At 36.5% G+C, this 26,977-nt stretch overlaps 2 protein-coding genes across 5 annotated transcripts in view; one reads left to right on the forward strand and one right to left on the reverse strand.

The window, feature by feature from the left end:
• Positions 1 to 20,449, forward strand: part of PDCD6 (programmed cell death 6) — a 41,421-nt gene extending 20,972 nt beyond the window's left edge. For 2 of the 4 annotated variants that reach the window (XM_088150133.1, XM_088150132.1), the window contains exons 5-6: positions 4,073 to 4,182; positions 19,664 to 20,449. In XM_088150133.1, the coding sequence (XP_088006259.1) occupies positions 4,073 to 4,182; positions 19,664 to 19,693 (140 nt within the window). In that variant the 3' untranslated portion in view covers positions 19,694 to 20,449. Of the gene's footprint in view, positions 1 to 4,072; positions 4,183 to 4,500; positions 16,949 to 19,663 lie in introns of those variants that run through there. The other 2 variants (XM_025167295.2, XM_025167294.2) reach the window with 1 other exon arrangement.
• Positions 16,931 to 26,977, reverse strand: part of AHRR (aryl hydrocarbon receptor repressor) — a 30,728-nt gene continuing 20,681 nt past the window's right edge. The window contains exons 6-10 of the mRNA XM_088150131.1: positions 24,522 to 24,611; positions 23,364 to 23,490; positions 22,891 to 23,024; positions 20,796 to 20,986; positions 16,931 to 17,699 (exon numbers count right to left, since the gene is read on the reverse strand). Coding sequence (XP_088006257.1) covers positions 17,180 to 17,699; positions 20,796 to 20,986; positions 22,891 to 23,024; positions 23,364 to 23,490; positions 24,522 to 24,611 — 1,062 coding nt within the window. The 3' untranslated portion in view covers positions 16,931 to 17,179. The remainder of the gene's footprint in view (positions 17,700 to 20,795; positions 20,987 to 22,890; positions 23,025 to 23,363; positions 23,491 to 24,521; positions 24,612 to 26,977) is intronic.

Here is a 26,977-nt window from a genome sequence, read left to right on the forward strand (position 1 = left end):
GAGCTGTGCTTACTAGAGTCACAATATACCCTTAGATCTCCCACCAACCTTACTTGAAATAGCCGGGATAGAGTTAACACAATAACCGTCTAACTCCACCTCTGAAGAAGCCCAAGCTTCCTGTAAAAAGAGAACATCAAATTGTGACAAATAATAAAAAAAAACGTTGATCTTTGGATGGAACTGACCATCCAGCAGTGTTCCAGGTTAAAAAGGAAAATGGATAATCATTTGAAGCCAGTCACAAAATGTGATTTTTGACAGAAGAGAGCTATAGAATTGTTATGCTGAGCTGGGGAATCAACAGCAGATGTTTCCGTCTCTACTCAAGGGTGGCTTGCCTCATGCAAATCCTGTGTCAGCTCCTGAGGATCTTGTTCAAAATTGACTTCCTCCATCTGATCTTGCCTTACTGACGCTTCATTCAATGGCACTGGAGATAGAATTGCTATGTCATACTGCATTCGTCTCTGTGACATTGGAGCTGGTGGGGGTCCCCGTCCAAGTCCCCTGACTTATTGCTAAAGCCCCAACAGAATATTCTGATGTGTGTAATAGCTCCTCCTCAACTACAAGTTCCCCTGTTGGCCCGAAGGGATCCAGACTGCTGTTCTTTGACGGGTTATATTCAGATAGTCCCTTATTCACTAGGGGAGACAAAATCAGTAACTGGAGACACAAGGTCTATAAGTGGCTCAGCTGTGGCGATTGTGACCAACAAGGTTTTCTTCAGATTTTCCAGCTTGAGCAAAATGTTATCTTGTTCTTTTCTTGGTAAAGAGCCAAAAGTGTTAATGAGGCCAGCTTCAGTTGAATCGAAAACATCTTCATCAAGTAGGGCAGGCTGACTCCCACACTCTCGCTCTCTCAAGGCCAGAGGTGGAGAGATGCCAACTTTGGGAGCTGGCATATCAGCAAATAAGGGTTTAGCCTTTTCGTCACAAAAGACTCTGATGGGGAAAATTTGAAAGCTAAATATGCCCTCATCTTAAATAGCATCAAGGGAATGGTAGACTGCTTGAAAGAGGATCCGCTTCCGATTTGGAGCACCTGGGAGCCATTCAACAGCACATAAATCAATCTACCCATGTGGGCAATGGATAAGCTGACCCAGGGAAGTTACAACTGCTCTCCCAGTGTCCAACACTATGTCTGTTCATGCAAACAGCGAGAGCAATCTGTTGTGTTTGCAGTGAATGATTTAATTTAGATGGAAATGTTTTGTTTACATCCAAAGAGTCTTTAATATGTGTAAGTTCCCCACTCTTTGCCTTATCAAGAGTTAGAGAGTTAACCTTTGGGAGCCGTGGCTTTTTATCTAGTTGTTTAACCTTTTCTTTGGCTGCTTGCTCTTTATGAACACACTTGTCCCGGGTGTGAGGGTTAACTGCATCTGTTTCATAAGCTTTTGTAAGAGTAAAAGATCTAGATTCATACTTTTGCACAAAACCCTCTATTTCTCCTTTCACCACATCTAGCTCATGTTTTATGGCTGAAAGCTGCTCAAATATCGAGATAACGGTTTGCGCCGTGAGCAAGCATTGTCTTGCCATGAACTCTGTTGAGTTTTCCTGTGTAAGCCTCTCCATATTCTGATTTTGGTTTTAGTTTTAGGCTTAGTTTCAGATCCCCTACAGCAAATAATTGGGCTAATTTCATGGAACAACGACACACTTACAGGAGTCCTGACTCCCTTTTAGCTCTTCTCTGACAGATAGGGAAAGCTCTAATAACTGTTGTTTTTCCAACTCTGTTTGAAGATCCCATTCTAATACTTCAAATTTGTTGGAAGTGGGAGGGAGATTTATTTTACTTACATTTTCCTTTTGTGCAAAGTGATTTTCAATTCTTGGCTGTTTAGCAGACTTCAGTGGAGGAAGGGAGCCCAGACTGGTGCCATGATGTTTCTTTCCTTTACCCATATCTATCAAATTTCACACAAGGTTCTTTATCTGTGGAATTGTCTTCACAGTTGTCTCATCCAAGCAAAATTATTTAAGTTAAAAATAAATCCAGTAAAAATGAGTCCAGTAAAATATTTTAAAACTATTAATAAGATTAGACTGGCAGGAGCTCCGAAAAACATATCAGAGGAGCTCTCCAGCCAGTTAAAAAAAAAAAAATATATATATATATATAGGGAGCTCACCAAGGAAGCTGCTGCTCCATCGCCATCTTAGCTCCACCCACCAGGTTGAAGTACATTGCCATTAAGCCTTTAAATTAATTAATGCTTTTAAGCAATAGGTTTAACTCCTATTACAGCCATCCGAAGTTATTTAGAGCTTATTTCAAAAGCTGTGATTTCAGAATCATAGTAGCAATATAAAATAGAGTTAGTGATGCATAAAGCCCATGAGTATTAGAAAGTTTGTATGCCTAATGATTGTTTATACTCAATTTGTGTTCTGCCCCTTCCTTAAAAAAAATAAACAGTGTACAACAAAGGAGTTAAATTATTAAGACTACAGGTTGATTCCAATTAATCTTTAATTTTAGAAGAAAAATATTGATCTCTCTGAGTACTGCTAAGAGAACCCAAGGGAAATAGGGTTAAATTCTGTAGAGTAGGTTAGTTAACCTATAATAAGGATTGCTTTATCCCAGGTGGTGGAATTAAATTTGAACAGCTACATACCCATTTACAATTCTGATCAGGTTGGGGCATGATCTACAGGCAAAAGTCAAGTAGAGCTTGATGACTTGAATGGCATAAAAGTGCTAGGTGTTTATGAATTACCCCAAAGGTCTGAGTAGATGATACATTTCTTTAGTTTTCTCTGTGGTATTATTTATAAGATATTACATATATCCTGGTATTTAAATTAACAGACTACTAATCTGTTGAATATTTGGGGGGGGGGTTAAAATGAATCATATTTTAAAGATTGTTAGTTAAAACCTGCTGTACCATTTATTTTGGATTTAGAATTAGATCTAAATTAGTTTTAAAAGCAGTATTACTATAAATGTAAATGAAACTTGGTGGAAAATGTTAAGAATATGGATGCTCATCTGCTAATTTTACAGAATATTTGCAGATTTTACACAAAAAAAATCTGAAACAACTGGTAAAGGTGTCTTTATAATTATTATTTCAAAAACATGACACGTAAGAAAAAGTGTGGGGAAGAGGAAAAAGCAAGCAAGCTCAAGCAGTCCATTCTTAAAGGTACATTTTAGGCCCAAATATCTACATTTAAAATAACATTGCTGTTAATCCAGTGGAATAGTAGTATTCGGTGTATGAAATGTTTTCTGAAGAGCAACTTTTCACACTTCTTTGTTGTAGCCAGGCTTTCTGGTGAGGCTTCTGGACTTGATCTTTGTTTCTCTCATGAATTTAGCTATCTTGATTGTAAACATTTTTACTCACTGTGTAAAACTTTTTACTTCACCCTCACTGTGAAGGGCCTTATGTTCCTCTGAGGGAAAAAGGAATAAGTCTGAGTATAATGTTTAGTAAAACATATTACATAGGGTTACATAAGGTTTTTGGCTCCCTATATCATCTGTTTGATGGTGATGTTGAATACATTTCCTCTTAGGTGCAAACCCTACTATGTTTAGCTTTCTAACTTAATAATACTAATTCTATGAAATACATTTCATTACAGAATGGCTTCCTATGTGCATATTATTTGATGTACAGGGTTATTACTTCCTATTTAAATCAAATACTCTTTTCATTCCTGCACATTCTTAAGTGATTTAAGGAGTATTTGAACAGCACATAGCACATAGTTAAAAACACATACTGTGCCAGGATTTTAATTTCATTTATTGTTTTATCAATACAGTAAGCATTGCTTCCTTATCATTTCTGTTTTCAGCCGTAATTTTGTTACAAAGACTCATCACAGTATGCTTTACTGGGCAGCATGATCTTCCATAAAATAAAAAGGCAACAGCCAGACTTGATTGAACCATTTTGGTTCTGTTGTTCTGTCATACATGAAACTTCCTGTTTTTTGTTTGATTTGCTTATATGAATATTATTTATGTAGGTGGCTGCTATTATAGAATGTAATTATTTTATATTTTGCTCATGAATGTTTCCAATTCTGTCAAGGATACCGACTGACTGACCAGTTCTATGATCTCCTGATTCAGAAATTTGACAGACAAAGAAGAGGGCAGGTGGCCTTTGATGACTTCATTCAGTGCTGTGTTGTACTGCAGGTAATCATAGACTGGGGAATATAGAGAGGCCAAATGAAGAGAGATGGTCAAGTTGTTTCAAATAGGCAGCATGAAAACAAGGACAGGAATGTTTGAATTCAAGCACAGCTATATGTTGTAGACCACTGAATTGGCAGTTTTGCCCAGCCCTTTCTCTGGATCCTGACTGATATTGTCATTGTCAAAATCTGTAGAAGAAATGTTCCCCTCCTAGATTATGTACAGATCATATCTGTTTCATGGTTGTTGTATGCATTTTCTAATGGAACTCAGATATTTTGTCTGTAGGCAATTTGACATTAACTTTTTGTCTTCCAGAAATGGACAGATGTCTTCAGACGCTATGATACTGATCAGGATGGTTGGATACAAGTATCTTATGAACAATATCTTTCTATGGTCTTCACTGCTGTATGATTGTAAATATTGTCTGTGATCAAGGAAAAGAATTTGCAAACTTGCATACAAGAGAAATGGATAACTTTCATTCTTCCATACAGAACAAGAGGTTTAGAAATACGTGCATTGCTTAAAGATTCTGTTATTCATTGCAAAAGGTGCTATAGCTGTAAGATTCAGCATTGTATCATGTATATTTTATTGCTGGAAGTAATGTTTAAATGCCAAACAGTAGAATTCTTATTCAAATTTGCACACTATTGTATTTGTCTTTTTAAAATAGGAAGCGCAAAACAAATTAAATTTTTATCCTATGTCTTCACAGCAGGAATGACCTTAAATGCACAGGTGTCAAGATATACACTTGTATTGTTTCTCCCACTTAGATTAGGTTTCATCTGCTTCTTCCATTTATTATTAAAAAAAAGAAAAGAAAATTAATGTTATTCTTCTTCCTGGGATTTTTAAATTCTGAGTAAGCACAGAGATTTATTACTACTAAAGCTGAATAATTCTGCTTTTTCTGTATCTTCAGGTGTAATAAAAAGGTTTACTGCCTTTCCTCTCTGACTTGGAGATATAGCTGGGTATGAATATATTGCTACAGTCATACTGTGTATAAAAATGTTTTGTAACTAAACACGTTGCAATTTTGAGCGGAGTTTTACCTTCAGCAGTTGCTTAGGATGTGCTGCTAGCCTAAATAATACTTTTCTGCACACACCTAGAACTGGGAAGGAGGGTCAAGATCCAGTCTATTTTGGAATAGTACATGGCCACACAAGGGCTGCATTTTCAACCATGCATAATTTATTATATGCCTAATTTACTAACTGCATAGCATTTCTGCAGTATGATCCTATCTTTTATATGGCAAGCAACTTGACTGCCATATATGTTGCATTTACTTCCTCTACCTTACGTCACAAAACAGAAAACTTGTGAAACAAAATTTATTCGCTGAAATTTCATTGAAGAGTATTAGTCCTGATTTACATGGCAAATGAATATCCCTAAATAGTAGAACTGATAGCCTCATTTGGAATGTACTGATATATATTTCCACTCGTGTTGACTTAGTGCCGTTAAATCAAAATTACATGTAGAAATAGTAACTAGAACAGAGTTAACAACACCTATCCCCCCCCCCATTATCATGTTATGGTAAACTTCAGAAATCTTAAACATTATAAAATATTACTTCAAATTGGTTTCAAATGCTGTGTAAACTACAGGTAGTCCTCACTTAACAACAGTAACTGGAATTGGAAACTTGTTAAGTGACATACTAAGCCAAAAAACGGTGTGACTGCGCTGCTTAGCGATGGCAGTTCCAGCAGTCCCGGTTGCCATTGTTAAATGAGGACTATTCAGGTTGTTAAGTGCAGACCTCACATGACTGTGACTTGTAACTTCCTGCCAGCTTCCCCATTGACTTTGCTTGTTAGAAGCTGGCAGAGAAGGTCACAAATCACAATCATGTGACTGCAGAGACACTGCAATGGCCGTAAGTATGAGGACCAGTTGTAACTACCACTCATTCAGCACTGTTGCAAGTTTGAAATAGTCACTGAATGAGTGATCATTAAACAAGGACCACCTGTATAGTAACAGAATAGTCCATCATTCCACTTCCATTATGTCTTCACTGATTTCACTCAGAATTTAGGCTAATGACTGGATATTAATTTCTAAGAAAGAAAAAAAACTGCTGTCAATCTTAGTGCAATAAAATACACTGAGAATAGCTTTTACCAGCTTACACTAAGAAGCTTCAGGCAGTACTAACAATGTAAACTCTCCTAAATAGTCCCTTCTTTCTGCATCCCACTTGTTAGTTGAGAAGTCAATTTTATTCCCGACTTCTTGAACCACCTCTTTTAGTGGTATTCTCCACTTCCATAAAAATTCTATCTTGTTTTCTCTTTGGGTATGTGAATAGCCTAAATGTGCAAATTGAAGAACTTTTAAGAGCAGAAAGCTAGTTTATGACTTAAGAAAAGGAAAAATGTTCTACTTTCTTACACATGTTTTGTAAAGTGGGGAGGGGAACAATAAATCTCTTACTAGTGCTTATGTATGCAAGCAGCCATACTTTCTCATCATGTGGACCTGTCCATCTGCCTAGCAATCATACTGCTAAATTAAACTTTAAAATTTAATATTTGACTGCAAGTTTCCTCTCTAATTCCATGCATTGCTGAAACACTGCCAAGGCCAAGGTCATTTGCACTGACTGACGGATACATGCTAATACATCTGGGGTGGTGTATAATTTAAAGTCCAGAATAACTTGGTGTTCAGAACCTACTTCCATTCAAGATTCATGTTCCTGCTCAACATCACAGGGTTTGAAAGGAGAGAACCATTTGTTCTTGACACAATGAGGCTAAAGTAACGAGTTTGTTAAACAGTTTACTTTGTTACAATTTACAAACCTTGCATTTGACAAAATAGCCAAAAATACTGTGACATATAAAATGCCACTTAAATCCAACACTCTTACATTGCATTTCTGAGAATAAATCTCTGCTCTTTAGTAAGTTTTTCCTAATGCATATGACAGCTACTAGAGTTTTGTCATATGATTGTCCAGTAACAGTGATATACTGAAAGCGGAAAAGTATAACAAGTTAAGAGTATATAAAGCCATTTAAAATTTGCTATATATGTTGCCTGAGTCTTATATCAGTTTAATGCCAAAGCAATATAAGTAGCTTCCTGGGGTGCAGTGGGGATTTTGTAGTACAGCCGATTTGCGACTGGGATTGGATTATAGCAAGCCTATCCACTTCTTAGTTTTCTGACCCTATATAGGTATGCAGCCCACAACGTATTATTCAACATTTTAAAAGGAACCTAATGAAAAAGACAAGAAATTTTATATACTTCTTCTGCAGGTCTGGACAATGGGGTGATAGCTGTTGAAGCATGCTCGTCAAAGTAGTTGCATCTTTGTCTTGGACAAGGATATGAGATGGCAGCAGTGCAATTCACTCTTGAATCAAATGAATCTCTCCTGTTCTCCCACATTGGGGGGATATTTGCCATTCTGTTACCAGGTGCTAGATTGTCATCTTGACAGTTTTATTGTTTGTGGAGTTGTAAAGTAGGGAGCCTTTTGCTGAGCCAGGCTGGCTGAACTGCTTCATCCACTTATTAATCCCACTTCCAAAACCTCTGGTCTGAAGGTGAAATGAACTCTTCAAGGCAGATGTATTGCATGATCTTTAGTGTTTATGCCATACAAATAAACTTTTCTTCTCTTTTGACAAATAAATGAAATTGGGTGCATGAATCATTTGGTACGTGCCGTGGTAAGGACTGTAATTGTGAAAGCCTGTTAGATAAATAGCCAATTGTCTCCTCTGTTGTGAGAAAAAAAATGTTCACCTTAAATAAGAAACCAAAATGTTTGTAGACAAATGCAACAAGTATACATTTATTGGAATGTGTTACAGCAATCACTGGTTCCTCACCAACAAACTGCTGGAGAGAAAGCCCTGAATGAAACAACTCTACAGATTATATATGCTTGGGTTGTTACACTACAAAGAATAGATAAAAGGAATATTATAAACCAAATATAACCCTTATACTGGAATGCTTTTGACAGATAAACTGTTGGGATGATGTGAATGTTAGTATACACACTAGCAGAATCTGAGCCCTCTAGATGTACACCATGTACAATAAATAAAGAGGCAATTTAAACATTTCCAAGAATGATAGTGTTGTTATGGATTTCAAATGTTATTTCTCTAGAATTCCTGGGTAATACAGATCAGAACTGACAAACAGGAGTCACTGCTATTTATTTGTTAGGATTTATATTCTGCCTTTCTCCAGGAACTCAGGGTGGTGTATGTAGCACTTCATCCTCCAGTTTTCCCCCAATCAACAACCCTCTGAGGTAGGTTGAGCTGAGAGACTAACCCAAAGCCATCCACTGAGTTTCATGAGTGAGGGTGGGCTTGAACCTGGGTCTCCCCGGTCTTTGTCCATCAACTTAATTACTGCATTTCTGCAAGCATCTTTCTTCTAGAAGTACCAAAAAATAATAATGCACAATTGTGTACAGGGTAAGAACATTAGAAATATTTACCTTTTGTATCTTTCTTAAACGTTAGTATAAAACAGGTTAGCTGCAACTGACAAATATCAATGATTTGGATTAGTAACCATGCATAAGATACATAATCTTACAACTCCACACCACAAATGCCATTTCCAGGATTAAAAAACTAAAAAAATGTGGCACTTTCAAGGCCAACGCATTTATTATGAGAGAAACCATGCTTATTCCACCTACCTTTTAAGGACAATGGCACATCTGAACTTTGAAAAGCTGTTCTGGGTGCTCCCACAAATTACATACCATTGTAGGTATCACCTACAATGGCCTAGCACTCATTTCCCTTTTAAAAGTCTTTTTAAAAAGTAAATTGGTAACAAACTGGGTATAAGACAGGAATTTTAGATTCATGCCAAATTATGTCTCTCGGTGCAAAACATCAATTTATTTTACAACAAACAACTGAAATGGTAAATGGTGAAAGCAAGAACTAGTTAACTTGTAATTTTGGTTCTTTGAATAGTAACTGGTAAATCTTACTGATTGTATTTTAATTCAGAGGCCCTTCTGAAAGGATAACTCTGCTTAATTTTTCAGAAATATAAAACAAGAATTCCAAAACCTTTTTAAAAAGTAGCATTGATTGTGACAGAATTTAGTAAATTTTATAACATTTGCAAGCTGTTGCCTCTTCTGTAAAAATAAAAATTGCCTTCTTTTAGGTGCTATTTTTATGTGTGTGAAAAGAGAATTATTACAATTGGGTTTGTTAATAAAAGGTTTCCTCCCAATTTTGGTGAGCAATGTCTGTGAACACTGTTGTAGACAATGTCTAAGTAGCCTGCCAAATTATAAAAAGATAAATGGAAAGCACTGAAGAAGACAGTGAATCAAACAGCTTTGCTTATTGATTCTGTTCTCATTTAATATTTTTAAAAATACTTTGATGTACATTGTAACTGCAATAGAGGAATAAGGCGCCCTCAGAGTCAAACCAGCCCCTCCTCTGAGGTAACTGCTCTTGTGGGTGAATGGCAACTGGGCAATCAGGTCTCCTTGCTCCCACCACCCCTTCATTATAAACCAGCTTCTCCCACACCAGCTCTCTGGGGAACCACGAGAGGGTTGAAGGGGAAATCCTCACCCACCCTGGGTCTGGCTAAATACAGAAAGGGGAACCAAATAAAAACTTAGGGAGTCTGTAGCTCAGCCAAACTGAGGTGGGTGCTAGAAGGCTTTCAGTCAACTCCAGGATTTAAACAAATAACTTTATTAAAGGTGCCAGAAGAATATAAGGTTTCACCTACAACATGCAGTTAAAAAAAGATAAAATACGAAAAACCCTAATACAGTTCTAACTAAACAAACTTTCAACCTTGCCTGAAGAAATCCTTTCATCCAGTACTTCACCCAACTTTCTCACAAAAGCCACCCAAAACTCTTCCTGCCCCAAACCTGACAGAACCCCCTTCTCTTTCATTGATTCTCAGGGGTCAGATGGCTCCTTCTGGGCACATAAAGCTGGCTTGTGATTTAAAGGACCAGCTGCTCCCCACTACACTTCCTCTTTTAAAATGAGATGCTGGGGGAGTTAGGGAGACTGGTCTCCAGCACCCATGTCTCATCCTGAAGGGGCTGGAACATCATTTGCCTCTGCTGGGTTGGCACGTCTCATTAAACACCATGGCTTTTCTGTTGCAGTAAGGCTCATGTGTTCGCATGATATAGTCTGGATTTAAACTGAGTTCCTGGGAGCTCAACTATATAGTTGACTTCCCCCACTCTCTCCTTGATGCAGTAAGGCCCTTTCCAAGCAGCTTGCATCTTGTACTTGCAAACTGACCTGAGGACCAATAACTGCTCCCGGGTTTGAGGCATCTCTCCCTAGCATGAGTATCATGCCAGGCCTTTTGCTCAGATTGAATGTCCTTGAGATTCTGCTGAGCCAACTGCCAGGATTCCTTGAGAGTGTTTTGCAGATGGAAACCAAAATCTAAAAAATTATTTCCTTGTAAGGCCTCTTCCCTCCCACTCATGACATATGACCTCTAGCAGCTCCTGAAAAGGAGAGAAGTTCCTTGAAACTTCTCTGCTTGTCCATTTGTATTGATAATGATAGAGTACAGAAGTGAGAGTTCTACACCATGGGCAGCCAACAGGTTTTCTATCAGCCCAGACATGATGTCTGTTACAATCTCAAGAGGCCAACCTATCCTGGCAAAAATGTCTATCAAGTCTCTGGAATGACATTTCCATGATTGGCAGGGGATGTAATGGCACTTTTGGTCTGTGCAATTCCCTATACACTGGCAAACATCACAAGATTTAACATATTTCATGACATCCTGGCCAAATCCCAGCCAGGAGGATTCTGTGACACTCTCTCCTAGGTTCTGTCCATTCCCATGTGATCACTGGGATGGTCATAGGCAAGGCTCAAGATGCATAGTCAACACTTGTGAGGAAACACTAGCCATCTGTGTACCTTACAGCCTTCCTGATAGTCTCTTGGGAGATATTCTTTATAGAGCAGAACTTTCCTATTAATGAACCTGGACTTCCTGCTTGGACAAAGGGAAATTAATGTACCTCTTTCCTTGTCCCACCACAAGATAAGCTTGTCTTGTTTTCTCTGGAAGTCTGTTGCTAGGGTACTCTTGGCCATCTCCTCTAGCACTTCCAGGGTCCCTTGCCCTGCTGGGTATCATCCCTTCCACTCTCTTATACCTGGGTTCTGCAGCCTATTGGGTGACCTCTGGGCTTGCTTGGCCTCCTTCCCCCTTGGGATCTTCTTCTGTTTCTTCCTGGAGCCCAACTGCTGGGGCACTCAGTGCCACCTTCCCTGGAACTTCCAGGGCCACAGGCCTTTCTGGGGTTTCCCTGCTTTAATTGTACCCTTTTCTCTGGGACTCCACAGTTTCCTAGATGACCTCTGTCCTTGTCAGGACCCTTTCCACCTCCCCCATGATACTTATGTTGAGTGGGGGTAATTCTGGTTCTGCCACTTCTTCTGCCCCTCCTGGGGTCAGCCTGGTATTTACCAGCTCGGATGTCTGCACAAGGTGGACTTCTCTCCCCATTTTTTTAATGGCTTCTTTCTGAGGGTGGGCTAGGTTTTTGCATAATTTGGGAACCTCCTTCCTCTGTTCCATCTCCACTGTCTCAGGGTATTTCTCTCCAGGTTCAGGGCAGTATACATAACACTCCCTCCACCCATTTTCCCCACAAAACGACTCAGGTTGGGCTTAGAGAAAGTAACTGGCCAAAGTCACTCAGATGGTTGAGGGTGGACTTCAGCCTGAGTCTCCCTGGTCCTAGTCCAACATCTTAACCACTGTATCACACCAGCTTTGTATATGGGGTGCTCTGTGATTGCTCAATCATCCCTAAAACTGCTGCATCAGAGAAGACATTGGAGCCAAGGAAGGAGCTTGCAGTCAGATTTGTTCCCCAGCTGCTTGGAGGAGCGATGTTGTAGCCATTTTTCTTCAGTCTCCATTCCATCATAGAATGAATGTATTCCTACAGTTCTTATATAATCCACAATTGATTATATGGCTTCTTGCCTCTGTAAGAGTACTCCTAAGTGTCTTAATTCAAAAAACAAGTCCTGTTGAATTCAAAGGAAATTGAGAAAGGGCTTTTCCTGTGATGGGTGGTGGAGCAAATAATTCTGAAAGCTTTATTTACTCCAGCACTGATCCTGTGCCTTAAGCCACATACCATGGACAAGAAAACTCTACAGTATTGATTATTGCTTTAGTACCTTGGCAGTAAAATCTGATGAGTTCAATTCCTTTTGTAATAAATGCTGAATTTTAAGTGTTCATAGTTTTTAAAACATCCAGTACAAATGAGACTGGGCTTTTATTTTACTGTATTTACTAAACAGGGTAAGTAATCCAGTATGCTTTTTGTTAATATTTATTGAACTAATTTTATACATAAATGTACCTTACTTTCTTTTTACTATACTGTACTTCATCCTCCCGTTTCTCTCCCCACCCAGCATGTGGCTGCTTTCTGTTAGATATGCCAAGTCAGTATAAAAGGGGAAGTTGACCTGATTTCATATTCTGGTGCAAAACAACAAACCATTTCAAGTTCATATGACACAAATGGCCTCAAACAAGCCTCCTTTGCTGGTTAATGTACCACAGATGATGAGGGGGGTGTATGCTGGGTGTATAATATGCTGTTATTCTTGTCCAGTTCTTGACCTAACTTTAGAATGATTTGCTGACAGATATTTCCTGGATTTTTCCCACATTAGAAAATAATGTAAAAATTGTAGTGACCTCTTTGTGCTTGAAACCATCATGTGTGGGGTGGGGGAAGATTGAGCTCCCCACTCCCTTGGAAGTTAAGCTATTCCCTTCCCCCTCTCCAAATAAGTGGAATAAAAATGGAGCTGGGACCTCACAAAACTGTGATAGCTGGAGCATTTGAGAATAAATTTTTAAATGAGATAATGTGGACAAAGGATATATTAGCATCATACATAGTTTGATACTCATAGTTTAAGAACAGCTTCTCCAGTACCCACGACAGCGCTGTACTGAACAACTCTGATTTCTCATATATTTGTATATGAGAATATAAAATGACATAGGCTTCATACAGAGCTTCTTTTCTAATATGAACACAAGAATTCCCTTCATCTGGCATGTCTAAAAAATCTAAAACAAAAACAAGAGACAATACTGCAGAGTCATTTTCATTTATATAGAGAAAATCTATTAATATATGCTGAATGTTACATTTATTCAGCAACATAAATTCAATATATATTTACAAATAGGAAAAATATTTAAAGCTAAAAATTAAAGTATTTTGTAATGTAAAGTTTGTTAAAATCACTAAATAGTGCGGCTGTTTTGTTAAATGGACCACTTAATAGCATAACAAGTTATTGTATTTTAGGCAGTGCTAAAATAAGGAATGAGATAATCTTTTTTTCCTAACAGTTTAGAAACAATTTCAAATCCCAGTAACCAGACAATTTGAGACTAAACAAACTTTTTGATTACTGGGATTTGTAATAAAAATATAAATTACATGTTTTGTGTGGACAAATCAATATATTTACTCTAAGAACCAGAATATAATCTTGGCTTGCAAAAATAAATATTTTAATATACTTTTAATATCTGTTATTACTGCTGAATCAGTTAAAGATTATGTTTATGAAGGCTATGATTACTATATTTGAACAGTATTAGAAATGGTATGTATAAAGAAAATTATAGAATAACTATTTTCCATTTTATACCTTTCTGGAATGTGAAAATTATTTTTGTCAACAAGACATATGCACTTATGATTTCCCTTAATTAAGAGCATATTGTTTTATTCAGCCAGGCAAACATTCTCATTGGTACATTAACTATCCAATGTTAAATGTATTAATCTTTTGTAAAATCCAACTAGACAATGATTAAATACAATATACATAGATTACATTTTGTAGATTCCAAAGTACATTTCTATACTGTATATACATGACAATAAGACAAAGCATTTCAGTTTAAGACTGATGTTTAACCTGGAGAGAAATCTTGCCTTGATTTTTAATTAAATGCTGTGCTTTGTGTCTGTATTAAAGTTCATTGCCAGTTCTGTGCTTCTGAAGCAGCAACAAAACTAGACCTAACACCTGCCAATATGGGAGCAGGAAAGCACTAGTTATTTTCCAAACTAAGAATGCAAATAAGATTATGATTTGCTTGATCAGTGCAAGCAGAAATAATGTTATTACTTTGTAAGACACTAGTTATGCAGTTTTTAGTTTATCATAGGACTGAAAACACACAAATGAGAATTTAGGAAGCAGCAATAGGGAAATATGAATGAGCCTAAACATTCCTTCAAAATCTTTGTCACTGAGGTGGATAATAGGCTCTGGATAAACTGTGTTTCATTTGTCTTATGTCTCTATTCAATACCAAAATGAACACAAGTGGAAACAATGGACACCTTGTCTTGTCCCTTTTTGAATCTCACAGGTTTTGTTAGTTCTCCATTAACAATTATTTGTGCTGAGAAGTATAAATTGACCTTACCCATTTAATAGAATTATCTCCAAGTTTCATATGTTCCAGAACTCTAAAATCTAATTCAAATGGTCAAAGGCCTTCTCTGCATCTAAGAATGCAGCTTGTTTTTCATTTTGTTGCTCCAAGTATTCCAGAATATTCAAACATTTCTAATATTATCTTGTAGTTGTCTTTTAGTTAAAAACCCACATTGATCTTTATGAATAAAATCCTGTGAAATTGTTTTCAACCTTTTAGCAAAAATCATGGTAAACAGTTTGTAATCATTATTCAAAGATATTGGTTGATAGTTTCTTGTTTAAAGTCAAATCTTGTCCCTCTTTAGGTATTAATGTTATATTAGCCTCCTTCCAACTATCAGGAATCTTTCCATTCTGCAAAATAATATTAATCATTTGTTGTAAAGGCTGTAAAAGCTCATCTTCAAAACATTTATAGTAAGATGCCGGCAACCCATCTGGACCAGGTACCTTTCCTGTTTTAGACTTTTTGATAGCTTCACACAACTCCCTTATCAGTCCGTTCAAAATTTGTCTCCATCTGTAATCTTCAGTAAATTCTGTTTGTGAAACTATTCATCCACTTTTTTTCTTTTCGCAACTTGTATGCCAACCATCTCCCAGGTTTATTTGCAAATTCAAAATCTTTGTTTTACATAGTTCATCTTTATTTCCATCTCTCTCACTGTTAACATAGATAATTGCCTTAATTTGATGAGTTACAGTTATCGTTCCTGGAGATTTTTAAACTCTTCCTTTTTTAAAAATCTCATCTAAAATCATTTGCATTTTCTCTCACCTTCTCTTTTTAAATTCACTATTACATTGTATAAAATATCTTCTGACAAAAACTTTACTTGCATCCCAAACCATCCTTACTTCTGTACCTTACTTTCTTCTTTCCCAGAACTAGCCGTAGGACTTAACCCAACCAGACTCCAGATCTTTCCACTTTCCCCATTTCTCCTAAGGATGCCAAGTACCCCCTATTTCTTGGCCTCAGAAAACATTTAACTTCTTTGCTTTCTTCTTCTAGATTCACCACTTGGGCTTTAAAAGATGTGTCATGAGAAAGAATCATGCCTTATACTTTCCTGGTACTTCCTCTTGATTTCATTTGAACTCAGAGCCACAAATTGTATGTCTATATTTTCCAAGAGCTTTGATGTTTCATGCAAGAGTTTGGCATTTAGTTTTGATTGCTTTTATTTCAGTATTATCTACTATGCTTTAGGTCATGCTTTTGTAAGTTTTAAGGGCACTTCTATATATCATGTTTAGTAGATGAATGCTTTGAATTAAGGGAAGGCATTGCACAGAATTTGTATGATCCTGAAGGTCACAACTATAATAACCCCTGTAATAGGAACTACTAATTATAAGGCACTTTTTGTGTTACATTATATTACTGATCCCATGAACATTTGGAAACACCTTAATGTATTATGCAGTTTGTTCTTCCTTTACAGGTAGTCCTCCTTTAGCAACCACAACTGGGACCAGCAACTTGATTTTTAAGCCAAGCAGTCACTATGTGAAACCACATCTGTGCTTATAATCTTTAGCTTTCCTTTGCTGTACAGATCCTCAAAGGTCATAAATGTGAGGACTGGTCATAAAGTTACTTTTTCATCACTGTTGTAACTGTGAACAGTCACTAAACGAGATAGTTGCTAAACGAGGATTACCTGTACTTTATGAGGGTGAGGACCTGCTAATGTAGCTTCAGGGAATGTATTATGTATCCCATGCTGCTCTTTGGCAGACATTAGCAGAATTGAATAGCTCACGTTTGATCCTTTGAATTAAGCTGGGACTTTTAAATGCTGAATGTGTCCTCAAAAACTGGCTATTTGGCACAATCTCTTCTACTAAATTGGAATGGTAAAACTGATTACTGCAATATTGGTCTTGCATGCTCTGTAGTTCCTACACAGGAATAGTTCTGAGGGAACAATGGAGCTGTCCCGTTACTATGCATATTTTTTGAAGTTTTTTTCTGTTTGTATCAGTATGATGCGTTGTAGTGTAATGCCAGTTACATGGTGAATATATATGGTATTGTGGTGTTTGACAAGAAGATGCTTGCTCACTAAGGACCAGTTCTAAGGTGGATTCTAGTAGGTACAGTAGAGTCTCGCTTATCTGACATAAACGGGCCGGCAGAACGTCGGATAAGCGAAAATGTCAGATAACACACAGTAACGATTGAGTGCGGTAAAAAAAAAAAAAACCAATCCGCTGCACCTGTTGCAATTGATTTTTGCGTTGCAGCGCCGCACCATCAGGAGCAACAAGAAAGAGTACACTCACGCTCGCAAACAAGTGGCACATTTTTTTCGGCGCCGATTTATGTGTGTTGTGTTTTTTTTAAGGGCGTTGGATAAGATGGAATGTCGGATAAGTGAAGGTCGGTTAAACGAGACTCTACTGTAAATAGATTGATGGCTGTTTTCACCCATCCAAACCTAACTTGGAGAAACAGAGGAAGTATTTTTAGCTGTATTTTCAGAATCTGAATTGTATTCAGTTTTGATAGACACATTATGAGCCATCCTTATTTTATATATCATTTCTGGAGGTATTGACGGAGGCTGTAATTTCATATATTCTCCTGAATAGCCGTCTGCTGCAAATTGATGCAAGCCTGGATAAGGCTGGTAATTCTCTATGCCACACCACTGGGAAGGACATGTTGATGATAAATTGAATAACTGCTGGTCTTTATCATAGAAACATCTTAGGATTTTCTTTGAGCATGTATTGTCATTACATTGACTGCTAGGACAAGAACTTGATGGATTCCTCGAAGTCCAAATGCAATTCCTGTTATTATTATGCTGAACAAATAGAGACACGTCTGGGCTAAGAAATTCTTTTTGAATAAAATATTCATTGTTATCTTCATCAAGTTCAAACTTCACTTTCAAGCTGTCTTGCTCTTTCATCCTTGAGGTTTTGTTTGGTATCATCTGATGCTTGTCCTCCCTTTCAATAAATGTAGAAAATTAAATTAGCCTACAAAATAACATTTTAAAACAGTTTTTTTTAGTAACCAATGATACTGACATACCCAGTGACAGGCAAGATTAACCATTGACTGTTATGAAACTGGGATGAGTTGTCTTGATGTATTTTTAATGTAGATGTGTATTATTATGCTTTGTATTGAACATGATCATTATCCAACACTAGCTACTATTTATTCTGAACATTTTCCAATATTAGCCACCTAATATTATTTATTCTAAACATTCTCGCAGGTAAAAGATTCCTAATTATGTATTTATTATAACCTAATAAATTATTTCAAAAAGCTTCTAATATTTTGATGTGCTGCTTAGCTCCCCATTCTGTTTCAAGTACAGTCTCAGACAGATATTTCTTGAAGTAAAAAAAAAGCAGAGCATAAAGGAACAACCCATTATTTGTTGCTATTTGGCATTCAGAAATACCTGATCTCTTGAAATAGGGATTATATTTATAGCAATGGATGCTGTGAGGCCTAGAAGATCTATTCCTTTTTTTTCATTGTTTTATTGAACTATGATTAACAAACAATATCAGGTAACTACATTAACATAAATCCAATATGTATATAGAGGAAAAAAAAGTTATAGAAAGTACCAAAAAAATCTACTACAATGTAAATAGACAGGTAGTGTATATGTACACATTTACCATATATGTAAAGTATACTACATTATAGTCTATTGCTATGGAAGTAAATTGTAAAGTCCATCCAACTTTGATAAAATTGTGGTTCCTGCCTCTGATGTCTTGTTATTTTAACTATGTCTGTGATTTCTTCTAATGTGGCAAATGAAGAGGCCTTATTAATCCACATCTCAATTGTTATGTTATCTAAAGTTTTCCAGTGTTGGACAATTATTATTTTGGCTGCTAAAATTAAATAGATAAGTTATTTAATTTTAAGTTTGAGGCTTTGTCTAGTAAATAAATACAGTAATCCTAACTCTGGGGAGGATCAATTCTTTGTTTAGTGATGGTGCTTGTCTCCCCAAAAATTTTACACCAAAAGGATATAGCTTTATCGCATGACCATCACAAATGAAAAAATGATCTTTTTTTTTTGACAACCTCTCCAACATTTGGAAGACTAATTTTGATATATATGTGCCAGTCTAACTGGAATCAAGTGCCAGCGATATATAATCTTCCACTGAAGTTCTTGCAGTGAAGCTGAGGTGAGTTCACCCAGTTTCTATAGTTTCTGCCAATTTGTCTCCTGTATGGAATTATCAAGATCAGTATCCCAAGCTTCCTTTAAACCATGGGGTGGTTCTCCTATTTCTAATTGCAGTAATAACCTATACATTTTTGAGATTGTTCCTTTTGATTGTTCTAAATAGCGAAGTATTAAATTACCAAAATTAGTATAAAGCTGTGTTGTTGAAGCTCTAATATTTCTATTGCCCAAAAGAGATTTCAGTTGATACCAAAAGAACCATGGTAATCACCCATTTATTGCTCTATCTGATCTTTATTGAGAGGTTCCCTTTTACTATGAAAATCTTTTAGTTTATAAACATTGTATTCTCTCAAAAATTTCATTTTAGCCAAATCATAATGATTATCCTGATCATTATTTATTTTAATTATATTTAATTTAATTCTAATTATTTAATTATGTTATTAAAGGAGTTAAAGGAGAAGTATCCTTTATCAAATCTAGGTACAGTAGAGTCTCGCTTATCCAACATAAATGGGCCGGCAGAACGTCGGATAAGTGAAAATGTCAGATAACACACAGTAACGATTGAGTGCGGTAAAAAAAAACAAAAAAAAAACCTGATCCGCTGCGCCTGTTGCAATCAATTTTTGTGTTGCGGTGGCGCACCGTCAGGAGCAATAAGAAAGAGTACACTCACGCTCGCAAACAAGCAGCACACTTTTCAAGTCACTGATTTATGCATGTTGTGTTTTTTTAGGGGCGTCGGATAAGACGGAATGTCGGATAAGCGAAGGTCGGTTAAACAAGACTCTACTGTATTTACAGTTCCAAACCTGAAGCATCATATTAGTGAAAACATTTTCAATCTGTTTTATTCTAGAAAAATATTTTGTGTGAAAAAACATTTATTTATAAAATTATTTGTCTCTAATATAGTTTCAATTTGGATCCATTGTTTAATGAATGGAATCCTATGACCTAATTGTGCTGCTTGATAATACATTATCAAATTGGGCATGCTCCAGCCTCCTTATTTCTGAGGTCTATATAAAATCCTTTTATTGATTCTCAATTTTTTTGCAAATTTATTTGCAAGAACTTTGAAATAATACCCCTTTTTAATAAATGAATGGTTCAAAGACTTAATAGTATTGATTATGTTTCTTATTCTTATTAATGAGACTAATTCAACAAAAGTTTTTTTCATGTTTATCAACACGTTAAAATGTTTAACATGTTTAAAAAGGGTTGGCTATCAACTTTATTATGCTGGAAGTATAAAATTATAGAGGATATATTTACACAGATATAAGCTTGACCTGCTATCATCCATTATGGTTTAATATCCATAAATAAGTTAATATGGGATTAGGAAGAATAATATGATTTAAAGCTATGATGTTCAATGACATACACAACATTTGAAAGCTTGGCTTTATCAAGCATGGAATGTAACCAAAAAATTATCAGTATTACTCTGTGTGGTTAAGGTTTAATACTGTTACTGTAAACTGTTTACCTGAGTTTTGTATAATAAAGATTATTATAATATGTGTTCTTTTTCTTTTCTTTTTCGAATCTCTTTTCCACTACCCTTCCATATAGTAGAGAGTAAAATTAGCCAGATCCTAACTTATTTTAATAGTAGGTTTAAACAAGGTAGAAAAACTAATTGTAACTGAAATAGTAGAAAACTAAGAACTTCAAAACATTAATCATTTGAAAGATGAAGTGTGAAATCTTTGGTGGACTGAAAAAAAATTGGGGGAAATTGATTTGATTTTACTAAAAGAAAATTTACATATATTTATTTTTAAATATATGTGTTTCTATTAACAAAATTTGCAATTAACTGTTATACAATAATATGTGTCTGCATTTGTACTTGCTTTGTGGCTGAATAATCAGTTCTGCATCTGGCTTTCCTACAGAGGCCTTTTAACTTTCCATCAGTCACAGAAGGAAGCTGTAGTGGTGCCACTATGGAAAATAAAGACAGCTGCGGAGGTAATACCGTTCCCAAGGAAGACTTCTTCTTTTGCCCAAAAAGAAATTTCAGTTTACCTTGAAAATGCATTGTCTGAAAAGCAAAATACATAAATAAACAGCAAAACAAACAAAAAACCCCAAAACCAAAGAAGTGTAAACAACATACAAAAAAATTCTTAATTTTAAAAATACTACCCAAATTAAATTAACCTTTATTATGATTTATAGCAAAATTTATAATTGTTTTGTGACAAAAGTTACAAGTTTGTATACAAGGATGTTTCTAAACAAAATAGTCAGGGTAGAGTAAAATAATTCTACGTATGGAGGTACCAAAATATGAGAAAAAAATCTAAAATACTGGGAAAAGTCTATTAAGTTATTTAGACAATTATGTAAATGAATCCTATCTTAATGAAATACTGAGCTACTGAGATAATACATTGATTTAAAAACTGCTAAACAGTTAAAATAGTTTAAAAAATAATCCTAAATAATAAACTAAAATAATGAACTACACATAATCATGTCACTTGCCTGCATGGCCTTCGCAAATGCAAATTTAACCCAGGATGAGATCAGAAATCTATTTAATCTGATGGAATAGTGGTTTTAGGGTTAATTTGAAGAAATCAGTAGTATGGCTCCAGAATTGTCCTTCACTAGTTGCTGAGCAGATAATTAAGTTGCAAACTGTGTTTGAATTGCCTTCCCCTTGTGTATTGAGCCCAGTATCAGCTAGAGAGAGAAGTAAGACTCCTCCCTTGGAGAATGGAATGCAGCTGGAAGCGCTACTAACTTAGATAGATAAGGTTTCCTTGGCAACAAACAGTGCCCACCCTCTGGATATTCATACCCACCTTCTTAGGAGTGTTTTAACTGTGTATAGCAATAGACTTGCATTAACCTATGATGAAATTATTTTCTGATTGTAGCTGTTTAAAAACCCAATGATTTGCATGGAGCGCTGCGCTTGCCTTGAAAACTAATTTGCAAGTGCCCTTTACTCTGCAGAATAAAGTTATTAAAGAGATTTCTACCTTGCATGTTTAATTGGGCATGGCATGCCAGGTCCATGAACCCAGAGGTTCCTGGGACAACAAATCCAGCATCCTATTTCCCATAACAGCCAATCTCATGAGTCAGGGAAGTCCATAAATACAGTATGGGTATTAGCCCTTCACTCCCTTTTGCATTCAGCAGCTGACATTATGATACTTCAGTGCTGCTGAACCTGGAGTTACTTAACAGCTATCATTGCTGCAAGGTACTGTAAACATTCCCCATCTAAGCCACCTTATCAACATAATATAGTGGTACCTCGGGATACGAACGCCTCTACTAACGAACTTTTCAGGTTACGACCAGCTCCGGCCACAAAAATTTACCTCGATGTGCGAACTCCGCCTCAGGGTACGGTCATTTTTCCGCCCTGACACGTGGTCCGCGGCCATTTTTCCACCCCTGACACATAGTCCTGGCCGTTTTCCCGCTGCGCCCCGCCGCGCCCGGCCGTTCTCCCGCCGCGCCCGGCCGTTCTCCCGCTGCGCTGCACGGCGCCCGGCCTTTTTCCTACTGCGCCGTGCAGCGCCCGGCCTTTTTCCCGCCGCGCCGCATAGCGCCCGGCTGTTCTCCCGTCACGCCGTGCGGCGCCCAGCCATTCTCCCACCCCTGATGCGTGGTCCGCGGACGCCAGAACGGATTAACGGTAATTACATTGAACCTTATGGGAAAATTTGCTTCAGGGTGCGACCAAATTTGGAGGGTGGAACGGATTAACCGGATTTACATTGAACCCTATGGGGAAATTTGTGTCGGGTTACGACCAACTCGGGATATGCCCAGAGTCACGGAACACATTAAGTTCGTATCCCGAGAAACCACTGTATTTCTATCCTCAATGCAGGTATGCTGTAATACTGTAATCTTTTTCTAAATGTGCGCACTTCACACAGACTACAGTTTTGAAATGAACTAACACATATAATTACTTACAAGAAAGCGGGAAGTACTGTTTAACAAACAGCGAATTCTGCAAGTAAAACAGCGAGTTAAAAAAGAGGAGAAGTCTGTTTGCATGCTGTCACCCTCCTGTATGCTACACATTTTACTGAGAATGAGTTCTTCACCTAAAAATAATACAAAAAATAGGTTTCAAATTTTGACAACAAAGAATGATAATTTTTTAAAGCAAATTTATAGAAAGAATGGCAGTATGTATACAAGAAAGTGATTACTGGATGGGAATGGGTGGGAACATGAAGAATTGAAGACAACAGAAGATGATGATATGAAGAACTGGGGAGGGCAGAAGAACATAAAGTGGCAAGGAAGCTAAAACAAAATGGTGGCAGGAAACAGGGTAAAAATTAGGAATGAAGAATGATGAGGGTAAATGGGATATGTAACATTTTTACTCCACCCCCATAAAAGTTATTGCAGGTTCTTATTGAATTAATCAGATATACCTGTACTGGTTTGTAAATGTCCAGATAGTAACTGTGGCGGATTCATGGCCCAGTGCAGTTGTCTGCAGAAATCCTGCCTGTCATCCACATGAATGTACTCATATATATTTTGATGCATTACATCAGTCTGAAATAATTACAACATTTATTACTTTATTTTCTTTGATCTCCGAGTTCTTTTTTTTTTAAATAGTTTTGGGTTTGGGAACTTTTCAAATACAAATATTATAGAAATACCATGCTAAATTTTTAAATAAATAAAATAAACTTCAGTAACTTTCCTGGTAAGTAACTTATTAATCCCCAGTTTAGTCTTTTTTCTTCTTAACATTCTTTGATATTACTGTTATTATTTGGAGCCAGGAAAGGGTTTCAGCTTGAAAGGAAAATATAAGATGGCTAATGATGAGCTCTCAAACCCTTAGTACTGAGGAGCATCTACGAGTAGCTGGATTCTTACTTGTCACTGACAAGGAGTGATACATGCTTTCTAGAAATATGAGAACAATAAAATGTATAGATGCTATCCAATATGTGGATTTTACCATTTAAAATCCACATTTCAGTTGTATGTAAACTCAACATTCTTGGGTTGCATTTCTATAGCTTTGTTTTGTTACTAAAGGAAGTTTCCAAGCACTATGGTGATGCCTTTCGAGACATTCTTCAATTTTTCAAGACTCATCCCTAATGCTGTCCAAAATCACTTCAGTATTAAGTTATTGCATTTATTATCTTTAATAAATGCAATAACAATTATCTTTAATGTATAATACTGTGCTTTTAGATCATTATTATAATTTTGGGCAGTGTATTGCATAATAGTTTAATTCTTCTTATGATATATTATTAAAAAGGTCCAAAACAAATACTGTATTGCAAGAATGGGACAGCTGACAAAAAAAAAGTCACATAACTGAAGAGTGAAGCAAATATGCCATGATAAAACATTAAGGGGTTTGTACAGCAGGTACACAAATAGAAGGCGATTTGATTTTACTTTTCTCTTCCTCTTCTACCATTCCCTGCAGCTCCTGAAATGTCTCCTCAGAAGACTGAGAAGCCTCTGCAACAAATATAGAGGATCCCAATGCAGGGTAGAGGAATAATTTGAAATTAGCTACAGAAGCCTTATTTTTTTCATTTATACATATTTACCTGGTGAAATCCTAGATAGTCTACTATTGTTGGTGATGCATAAAATATCATTCCATCAGCACTCACTACTAATGCAAAACCATTCAGTGACTGGGGAAGAAAAAAGCAAAAGAAGAAATGATCAAGTAGAACAGTAAAAAAATAATATATATTCTTCATGTATTGTAATATCCCTTTTTTCAAGTGTTTTTTTTTTTTACCTGAAAAGCGGATCTAGGGGTGGCAAATCTGAACGCAGCAGTAGTATAGAAAGGAATGCTGAACCCTTTTACTGACATTCATTTTCCAAAATAAAATCTATCCATCCAAATTTCTCTCTCCATGTCCCCAAGTAAAATACTGGTATCAGCCCGCCAGAGGAAAAGCATCTCAGCTTTTTGGGAAAAACAGCCACCCTGAAAATAATTTCCATACTTCACTTTTCTTGAGATAATCTTCTCAAAGCTGCTCTTAGTTTTTAAAAGCACCAGCAACAAATTTGTGTTTAACATTTAGTCACATCTAAATAGCTTTGTGACAAGAAGTTGACTTGCAGAGTCTGGAGATAAAGCGATGTGTTCCAAATTTCTAAAATCAAGACATAATGTTTAGGGGACTAAAATGATAAGTACAGGTCTTGCATAATGAACAAAAACTCCTAAAGCTAGCTTGACTGATAATTCTAAAGAAAAACTTGAAGCTAAATTAGTGCCAGTAATACACAGGATGATTTGCTCTGAAAAAAATCTATTCATGCACTAGCCTAGCTCTCTTCTGTGAAAAGGTAAAACTTCTCAGGAGGCACACACTGTTTTTCAGCTCCTGTGTTAGATGCTTTAAAACTAAATTATTAACAAAAGTATGTAAATATGATAAGCACTGGTTATGTGACAGAGTTGTTTCTTCCTTGTGGCCTATGTGCCACAATGTTCTGCATAAGGCTTGCTGGATTTTTCTAGTGCTGAGGCCTAGCTTTAAGCAGGAAGAATATTCTTAGTGAGCATATCTCTCCACTTCTCCTGAAGAATTAGGCAACCCCTTGATGTTTGTCCAACACAGTTTTAAAATTAGAACAGGACATTTCAACCTGCAATATTTTTATTAAGCTTTACTAAATCATGTATTTCCCCAAAGTATACTGAATTAGTTTTCAACATGCTAACTGCTGCAAGAATCCTTTGTGCCTTTTATTGAAAAGGACATTTGAACCCCTCTATGGAAGCATGGCTAACCAAGTTGTGGGAGTCTGTTTCGATGTCCAGAATAACTTATCTTAAACGTAAATCTAACACAGAATATAATTTAAACTGGAAATCATTCCTAGACTATAACACAATACACAGAGTTGTACCACATCCAAATATGGCTTTCTCTATGTGTAAAGACTATATTTCATTTTTATAGGATTTCTAAATTAGGACTTGTTCAGTAAAATGGGCAGTGTTTATTATAGTTCATATTTTCATTCTGTGGTTCATACTGTGCTGACCACAGTTCCTAATATATACATTTTGTTTAGGGCCTAATGGCAATTTTCAGGATTTTAAAATTATGTAATATATCTATGTAGTTATCCACAATCAATACTATACTGGAAAGTTTGTGTTGTATTCTTTTATCCCTTTTTATTGTTCTTTTCTTTGTTCATTTTCTTTGAAATGTCTAATAATTCTCTGATAAACAATATAAAACAATATAACTTTCAACTCTGATACATATCAGAAAAAATGGGTTCTATGTGGACTCTTCAGTGAGGTGTTACAAAGCATGGGATGTGACCAAGCAAGAAAAGTTCTGAAGGAGAGAATTCTGGACACAGAAGGGCAGTAAGATACTAGCGTGGCACAAAGGCAACAAACGGCGCCACATGGATACATGCAGAGCTCTCTAAAATGCTGAAGTGAAAAACAGGCAAATGGAGGAAGTGAAAGGAGAGGCACCTAAGCAAAGAAGAATATAACTCATCTCCAGAAATTACAGGACCTCTGTGAGAAAAGCTGAAGTTCAGAGTGAGTTGATGCTTACAAGAAATGCTAAAAATAAAAAGAGGGGTTCTTTGGATGTTAGAAATTATAGGAAAGCCATAGAGGGTGTAGCTCCATTGTGAGGAGAAAACTGGTGAACAACAATGGGGGTTAGAAAGAAGGCAGAACTTAAGTCTTATTTTGCATCTGTCTTCTCCCAGAAGGGAACTGGAGCCCTGGTTGGTTATCATTATGCTTCTATAGAAGGAGAGAGCTGCAGCTTAGAATAGATAAGGAGAGGGTAAAAGAGAATTCAGCTAACTTAAACCAATCCAAGTCTCCATGATGAGATGAATTACATCCCAGAGTACTGAATAAATTAGCAGGGGTGATAGTAGAACCATTCTTGGTAATCTCTGAGAACTCCTGGAGAACTAGTGAGGTAATACAAGACTGGAGAAGAGCAAATATCTGCCTCTTCAAAAAGAGATGGAAGAGGACCTGGGAAACTGC

This window comes from Python bivittatus, unplaced genomic scaffold (assembly GCF_059951505.1).
Source record: "Python bivittatus isolate LINGU-HERP-01145 unplaced genomic scaffold, Pbiv_v1 ctg000610_np1212, whole genome shotgun sequence".
NCBI classification, from domain to species: domain Eukaryota; kingdom Metazoa; phylum Chordata; class Lepidosauria; order Squamata; family Pythonidae; genus Python; species Python bivittatus.